Raw genomic sequence first — 8719 nt, forward strand, 5'->3', positions numbered from 1 at the left:
TGCACCTGGACTAATTGATCATGCATTGATCCCACTAGTTGTGCAATACATGTATGATCAATTAATGACAATGGACTAATTGATCATGCATTATTTCCCTCATTGGCCTGGTCCTATTTGATCGATCATGCTTCATAATTTTTCAATACCTGGACAAGATTGATTGATCAGTCCATAGGGATTGATCGACCATGATTTATAACACATTTTACCCACGTTCTAGATCATTCTTTGTATTTTTTAGCAGCGCGCATTCTGGACGATTGTTCATCGATTGACAATGATCGATCATGTCAAAGCCAAGTTACTAATCTAGGCTTCAAAACATAACAAAAATTTGTCCCAAGTGGTTCTAACATGTTTGAAAGATAGGTATGCATTAGTAAAACATGTTTGAGTGCAAGATGTGCTATAACTCCAAAAAAATTATTTGTACCCCAAGTTTGAAGAATTGGGGCTGCTCTTTTATATAGATAGAATTTTTGAGATTTGCTAGACAACTTATACTCTAATCTTCCATTATTCATTTCTTCTCTTATGGGTGCTTCTTTAAGATGACTTACACGTGTGGAGCGCGTGGTCTTGAGAATGTTTATGTCGGTTCTTTTGCATAAACCTTGATTTTTTTTTTTATCTCTTTAAGGAAAAACCATTTAAATGCTAAATTTATAATTATTAATTCAATTAAGTTTTGTTATCAATCAAAATATAGATAAGAGTCAACAAAATCAGTTTATCAAAAGTGGTTCCATTCACATAGAGTTGCAGAGAAATAAGAAAAACAATTAGGTTATAACATGCTTTCTTGTGCATCTTGATCAATCTTAAACCAATGCAAAAAGCTCCTACTGTGACTTGGGTCAATCGTAAGAACTAAGGTTGGAAGTATGAAGTGTAAATTTTGAAGCTACTAACTCCTAAAACATAGAAAAGATGGGCATTCTGCACTCAATGGAGAATGGAAATGGGCTCGGCCACTTTTGGCATATACAAGGCAAAAATCTAGTATCGTAATAAATAAAATATTAATAAATTCCGCATCTTTTCATTTCTTACCAGTTACCATGGCCACGGAGCTTTGAATTCATCGGTCAATTTGATGATACAGCTTCCAAAATGGAACTAAAAAAAACGAATAGATTTAGCCCCCAAATTGCTTGTTAAAAGACCCCGTTGACCCTCCTTAAAACTACCACCTTTCTCAAATAAAGCCCCCAAAGTAACAGCAAATGCACCAGCAACAACAGTAAAAACCCAAAATCCCTTCATGTTGCAACAATAGAATAAACCCAAAATCAATTCATGCAGGAACAGTGCAAAGGCGGCGAGAGCTCCATACAAAAGCAACAGAAAATAGAGACAAGTCAGACCCAGTTGGGGATTTCGAAGAAACGTGAAGCAGAGGAAGGCTGGTGACAAGTAATAACTGGTCGAAACAGAAGCTAACAAAACTCTTAAACATGTTCCCCAATTTGCCACCAACTGGCAACAAAGACATATCATAACTCAGATTTACTCCCTTGCTCGCAATCTATAGTTTTGATTTTAATTGAATTACTATAGCACCAATTTGGTTAAATGCTCTCTCCGACAATAAGGATCGAGCAGCGAATGCTTTCTTTCATCGATAATAACATCTAAAATATACCCCCTGATAATAGAAAGGGGGGAAAGATTCTCTTCTACACTACTGCTGGCCGATATATGACCTGCCATGCCCCAGGGAAAGTATCGCCTTTGCCCATCAGACTTGGACCAGGCAGACTAATTGAAAAGCTGAAGGAAAAAATGATCAAAATGTGTCCACAGAAAAGATGACTATGATCTCAAAGAAAAAAGATGACCAAGGTGGGCGAAGGCCAAAAAGAAAACCACCAAAAGAAATAGGCTGATTATATTTTATTGATCGGGGCAAATATGGGAACCCACAAACGGTTTGCTGACTCCCAGCTAAGTTGTAGATAGTAGCTGATAATTAGAGTAATCGATCCTGTTCAATCGTACACAACATAATACCTGCTCAGGCAATTCTTCTGGCTTATTTCCCTGTCAAAAAAAAGTCAAAATGTGTCTATCAAACCGTAGCCCATCGATTGAACCTAAAATTCTGCAGTAGCTCATGCTCATTACTAAGCTTTTGAAAAAACAGTTTTACCTGAATGGTCAAGCCTATATCCAAGACACAGTGCTTAAGTCTATCCTGGAATGCTTCAAACCCTTTCCTTGAGATATAACTGAATCTATGCATATCGATGTCTATCTCAAAATAGTTTTCTCCCTACAAAAAAATTAATTACATAAAATTAGGGACACAGTAAGATCAAATCTAATCGTTTTCAAAAATAAATAAATAAGTAAAGATCAAATCTAACCATAGCAAGAATCACCAAATGGGCATACCAAGTAAAATTCATGCTGAGGACGAGAAAGAACAGGCTTTTCATTGTATGCCTGCATAAGCTTTCTCTCAGCTGCACTCAAGTGAAGCTCCTCCACATTTGCGACTCGCCCCAATATCTTCAACCTCTCTCTAAATGCTACAATTGTATCTACAGGGAAGCCTCTAACCCTTTCTACTTCATCATCAATTAACTTCTGCTCAAAACAAAAGAAGAACAAAATTTAAAAAGTACACCCAACGATACTTCATATAAATGCTAAGAACACCTCGTGCAAGATGGTGAACTACCAAGCAAGCAGAACAGAAAAGATGCACAGTCATTTTCAGTGTAACAGTCACCATTACTAAAAGTTAGTTCTTATATTCCATTTTTTTTTTTTTTTGGGCTAAATGGAAATAATTAGAGGTCAAAGAATCACCCAAAGGACTCCAATTACTCAGTCGATACCTTAAGACATTCATGATAATGAAGGTCAAGTTAGATGCCATTCTGTAACAGAGTACAGCCTCACAAAAACTAAAATGAAAAATAAATTCATCCGCATACACTGCAGAAGCAGAAACATAAAAAACTGTAAAAGTGCATGTCCAAAATCATACTCTGATATTCTCCTGGAAATGAGGTGGAAGTTCTTTTGAGAAACTTTCAGAAATCCGAAAATATAATACAAAGCTCAGGCCTTCCCCATCACTGTCATTCTGGAAGATTGAGGCAGGATAAAGTGGGACCTTGAAAAAACAACATAAGATTTTAGCATAAACATGGCCTCCTCATAGCAAGTCAATGTTAATCAGAAATAGAGAGTTTGCCAATCAAACAAGGGATGCAACCCAATGAACTTGACCTGGCCTAATTCCCATTTGAAACTTAAACAAAGGATTTGTAGCATTAATTATGCCATCCAATAGTGTCATATTAATGCCTCAGTCAGATTTTCTCACAATGGCCTATAGTCAACATACCTATATATATAAGCACTTAGTGCTTTTAACATACATCATGTATTGACTAAAAGCTTATTTAGTTTTAGTACGAAAAGGTGAGGAATCCGGCATTTCATATACACAAGATGAATAAGCCAACAGACCTACTGTCTTGACAGCTTGACCATGAAAACACCTTGCATATATTTAAATCAATACAATTTAAAGTAAACCAAAAGTGGGACACACGAAGCAAGTGCATCAGGGATTTACCTGAACGTTTACTACAAGAATAGGTGGAAACTTGCCAGATGAATTCGTAACTGGAAGATCCACAAACCTAGCAATGTGATCAATTTTCCGCTGGCACAAAAAGACATCAACACCAAATGGGTAATACCCAGCATAATTTGCTGCAAACACTTTCTTTTTGTCCCTGACAGATAATATACAGATTCAGTAACTTTAGATAAAGATTAAAGGAAATGTTAAAGACATATCACCATTCCATACCTAATGTAATTTTCCCCTCGAACCCTGAACGAACCAGGCTCAACCTGTGACCAGCAATCAAACATTTTCTTCTCTATTGGGCAGAATGGAACTTGGGTGCCTGCCATTGGTCTCTCCAAGAAATTCTTTGTGGAAACTGAAAATGAAGACAACAGAAGATGAGTTGAAGTTCATTCAAACCATTAGTTTTAGTTAGTCTAAAGCATGGTTTTGAAAATTCTGATTAATCTAACTGTCAGAGGCAATGCAGAAAACAAAGACATGAGTTGACATGGTTGAGAGCATGGAAACGGACAACAGAGATCTTCTCAAAAACAAATTAAATTAAGCTTCTACAAATGTGTGCAAAGAATGGTAAAACTAGTTTAATCAAAAGTAAGAATTCCTGAACAGGAGCATCAAGGTTATCCAGAGCATGCTACACTAGATTAATCAAAAGTAAGACTTCTTGAACAAGAGGAGCATCAAGATTTATTAAAACATGAAATAAAAATATATTTGGTCCAACAATAGTTTTTTATTCCAGGCGACCAAAATATCGTCATTGGACTTACTCATAAGAAGAAAAGCAGAAATAAAAGAGGAACATGACAATCACAAGAACAAATATTACATTAAAAGTTACAACATAGCCAATGTCTCCAACAGAATGCATTTTAAAATGAAGGGTTTATTTCAAGCAGCATTCATCTACGGGTTTCTCTGGAATGATTAAAAACAACAAATGGTACCAGAACCAAACCACAAACTTAAGAAGAAGATCACTCACATAGTGTGGGAGTTGGTTGACCATCCACAGACTTCCATTTGAAGGAAAGCCTTAAGGCAGTTTTTTTCTTCATACTTGATGGGCTTAGAGGTCTTCTCTTCTCTACTGCAGGGACAACAGGAACTAGACAAGGCAGGCAAGCATTTGGCAGAATGCCACAAGGATCCATTGCCCCCACTTCCCCTCTGTTTGTAACTTCATCTACTGAAACTCTGCTATGGATTTCATCAAGGACAAGAGGTGGATTTATTTTATTACCAGAGTCACTACAATTATCAATTTTTCCATTAGAATCCTCATGATTTGGATCTTTTAGAGACGAAACACTGGAGATTGATGCACCTTCAAACCCATTTAGGGATATTGTATCTGCAAAATTGCAAGATAACTTATTTGAGAAGTCAGGATATCTGCGTCAAATGCACCTAATCTGAAAGGAAAGAAATGTCTCAAACACTATATTGTTTTATGCTATTCACATAAATACCATCTTGAATGCTTAAGTAATCATCATCGCAGTCAGACTCGAATATCGGTATTGAATCAAACCATGCTTCCTCAGTACTTCCTCCTGATGCAATCGTGAGATAAAGCAAATCAGCTAAAATAGATATCAATCGATCTCCAGTTAACTTATGACTTTAAAAAAAATAGAAAGATCCTTGAGTGAATTACTTAAGGCACAAAACTAAGCAACAGATCAAACTCAAAAACGTGCTAAAGCTAACAATCAGTCAAGAGAATCCACACTTAAGGAGTTATGGATGCAAAGCTGACATTCTGGACTGTTTGACCAAAATAACTTCATTTGAAGCCAAACAAGTAAAATGCTGAAGAAATGAACAGGTAAGAGTCTGAAAAAGTGTAAGTTTGAAGAGTATAGAGTGAGGACGTAAGAGGAAGAAGGGGGGATAGAGAGATAAGAGAAGAGAGTCTGGAAGGAACTCTCCTTGGGGGTCATGCTCGATCCCCATCTTCTATAATAACTTAAGTTTATGGATAATAACAACACTTAAAACTTAATTAAACCCTTATATCTCCCAATATACATACTCAAATTACACCAAACTTAAACTAGAGATAGATCTAAACATGTAGAACAATATAATACAAACTCTAGAGATTACAGCTATTGTAAAAAGACAAAATTGCCCTTCAACTGTTTTTCTAACAGAGTCAAAATGTCAAAAATAAATTAACTTCACCATCAAGGAACAAGAAGCCACATAACTAACTTTGCAACCCTGAAATAGCACCTGGTTGGCTATCCAGCTTATCCCTCTCGAAATACATTTCCATTCCAAATAGAAGTCTTCAAAGAGGGGAAAAAATCCTCAATCTGAAAAATACAGGAACAGTGTCCCAGCTTGCATCAATCACAAACCCCAAAGATAAATCATGAACAGATACACAACGTTTCAACATCTCAAAGCACAAGAAATCATAAAGTATTCCATCCCCACACATACCAAGAGTGCAAAAGCAGTGGTTATAGACCCCAATCCACACATTCCAGTTCCTTAAGGGATGTAAGGGCCATTGCAACACTGTATTTTCAGATTCTAGAGATTTCATGGCTGCTGATTCCCATTTTCCTTCTACAAATTGAACCAGCCAAGTTTTCTAGCTAAGCATGTTGCATGGCACGGCATAGTAGGCACAAGCTCAGAGTGGAGGATGATCATTGGTGGCTAGAAGGAGGACGATGCAGATGCTTCTCAGCAATTTGGAGAGCTATCTTTTCCCATCCTCCCACACTTGCAAAGAGGAATCGAATTTTACACCAGTAAAGAGAACACTATCAAATTCTGGACAGATCGCTGGGTTGGAAAATCCCTCCTATGCTCTGACTTCTTGCTATGCTTCAGATTAACTACCCAACTGAGCGCAACAATTCAAAACGCAGGGTTGACAACTCATCTGGTGGAGAATTGGAATCTGGGTTTCAAGAGCTCTCAACGATGAATAATCTGTTGAAGTAGGAAGGCTCCTGACCTCTCTAGAGGATGTCAAGCTCATATGGATGCCACCAAACAAGGGATATTTTACAACATCATTTCAACATATTCTATGCTCATTAGTGGAAATAACCAGACCTCCCACACTACTATTATAGAGTGGAAGTTCTCTACCCCTCCTAAGATTCGTTTCTTCATCCAGAGAGCTATCTGGAGTAGGATCCTGACATTTGATAACCCGAGGAAAAGAGGTATAGCTCTCACAGTCCCTCTGCCCCCTTTGTAATAATGAGGAAGAAAGCATCAGCCTTCTTCTTCTTCATTACACGTTCTCATGGAGTATTTGGTTGGATTTTGCAATAAGATGGGCATAACCACTTGCCTACCGGGCAATTGACCAAGTGTCATGGAGTACTGCATGCGATCGCCCCAAGCTTGGAAGGCTCTACTGTCAGTTTGCTAGCACATATCTCTTCAGAAATATGGCTGGAGCAAAATAGAAGACATTTCAATGGTAAAAGCAGCAGTAGTGAAAGGATTATTGACAGCATAAATAGCATCATCCATGCCTGGACTGCCACACAAAAAAGACTTCCAAACTTTAAATGGCAGGATTATAGCAGAGATTTCTGACCTGAAACATCCCAAGATCCTAAAGTGGATTCCCCTCCAACTGGGGTCATTATGCTAAATTTTGATGGCAGTGCAATGGGTTGCTCAGGGCCAGCAGGAATAGGGAGAATATTAGAAATCATGAAGATGCGCCATTGCAAGCAACTCAGGGCCAATCAGCCATGCAGACTTCACCACAGCCGAGCTCCTTAGCCTGCCGCAAGGGCTACGAATATTCAAGAATTCTATTGGAGGATCTATTTGGATAGAAGAAGATTCCAACAATGTGATTGGCTGGTGTTCAAAATCTCAGCCACTACCATGGAAACACTGGTCTTCCTTCCATGAAATTTTAGACCTAATTTTTGGTTGGAATTGTATGTAGACTCAAGTCCCAATATCAGCCCACTCCTTGCCTGATTCTCTAGCAAAAGAAGGGTGTCTCTCTAATCCCTCATTGTAAAGGGGCCTCTATGTAAGATTTTATTTCGTATGAAATAAAATCTCATATTTCTCAAAATCTCTCTCTCTATATATATATCGAAGCAGCTAAACCCAGAGGCACAGTGCCGCATACGCAGACACCAGCCAAGTTAACTAACTTCCCGCATGAGATTGCGGACCAAATCCCAGTCAAAACCAAGCAATAGAAGAAACAAAAGACCACAATTAGAACGGCGTAAGGAGAATAAAAAAGCACAACCTTGGAAAGTAGGATTTACGTAAGCATGATCTGAAGCTCCCTGGACGCCAGTTCTCTCCGTAGGATCCGCAACTACAACTTTGGTAGATGAAACCCGTCGTCTCCTGATCAAACGCCTCGGCTTCCGTACCGGCGCCGAAGAATTCGTCCGGCGGATGCAGAGTTCCGGCCTCGAAACACAGCCTCCCATTTCTCTTGGTCCAACGCAAAAATGAAAAGCAATAAATTCCAAATGGAAATCAAATGCAGAAATTCCCAATTCTCATCAGATTTGAGAAATCGCACTAGTCTCATATCTCCCATCCACCCACCTCCAGCACCCGCACCAAACCCATCTGCGTTTGATCACACCCTCCCTCTCAAATCGTAATAAACTAAAAAGAAGCAGAGAAGTAGCTAGAGTAGAATGGGGCCAAATGGAAGAGATGGAAAAAAGATGGAAGCGCACGTAAGCAGTTATAGAAGCGGTGGAGGGAGTCGTGCAACTTCCTTACTCTTGAAACTTCAGACCTCGGCAGGTTCCAAAATAATAATAAAAAAACAAGAGTAAAAAAAGTCTCCATTTCCCTGTTCACAGCGATTGCCCGCGTACGGTATCTTGCTCCAGATTCCAGCCATGGGTCAAGGATCTCGCTCTTCCCGCGCTGCCGAAACGTGTACGACCAAGATGAGTAGTTCCCTTCCCTCTTTGTTGCGTTTGAAGGCGGTCGGCTCCGCTGTCTTTTTCTCTCATCTTCTCCAGTTACTCTGTAATGAACATCGGGAGGAAGGGCTGGGATTCAGATCAGAGAAGTCTTCCGGGTTTGGTGGTGGCTTTCAATCTTTATGGATTAATTTGA

General features: G+C 38.8%; 1 protein-coding gene across 2 annotated transcripts; it reads right to left on the reverse strand.

Moving 5' to 3' along the window:
* Positions 1 to 1868: 1868 nt before the first annotated feature.
* LOC137936514 (uncharacterized) lies at positions 1869 to 8719 on the reverse strand. 2 transcript variants are annotated; one of them, XM_068781236.1, is made up of 9 exons: positions 7881 to 8709; positions 5095 to 5178; positions 4608 to 4976; positions 3839 to 3974; positions 3599 to 3761; positions 3002 to 3130; positions 2401 to 2595; positions 2156 to 2278; positions 1869 to 2046 (listed from the first exon to the last, which is right to left on the reverse strand). In XM_068781236.1, the coding sequence occupies exons 1-9, from the start codon at positions 8068 to 8070 to the stop codon at positions 1951 to 1953; spliced, it is 1485 nt and encodes a 494-aa protein (XP_068637337.1). In that variant the 5' UTR covers positions 8071 to 8709; the 3' UTR covers positions 1869 to 1950. The 2 variants fall into 2 exon arrangements, with proteins under 2 accessions (XP_068637337.1, XP_068637338.1); XM_068781237.1 differs by lacking the exon at positions 1869 to 2046 and having other exon boundaries at positions 2162 to 2278; positions 2373 to 2595; positions 7881 to 8719.

Source organism: Aristolochia californica, unplaced genomic scaffold, assembly GCF_029961685.1.
Source record: "Aristolochia californica isolate CCGP_79_NKW_82.1479 unplaced genomic scaffold, dmAriCali1.0.hap1 SCAF_7, whole genome shotgun sequence".
Lineage (NCBI taxonomy): Eukaryota > Viridiplantae > Streptophyta > Magnoliopsida > Piperales > Aristolochiaceae > Aristolochia > Aristolochia californica.

Bases quoted from the DNA above. Each gene is read 5' to 3' on its own strand.
- LOC137936514 (XM_068781236.1), bottom strand. From the start codon at position 8,070: ATGGGAGGCTGTGTTTCGAGGCCGGAACTCTGCATCCGCCGGACGAAT. The intron at 3,131-3,598 runs GTAAATCCCTGA...TGTTTTTTCAAG, and splicing joins TTCTTGTAGTAAACGTTCAG to GTCCCACTTTATCCTGCCTC. The intron at 2,047-2,155 runs GTAAAACTGTTT...TTTTTTTGACAG, and splicing joins ATATAGGCTTGACCATTCAG to GGAAATAAGCCAGAAGAATT.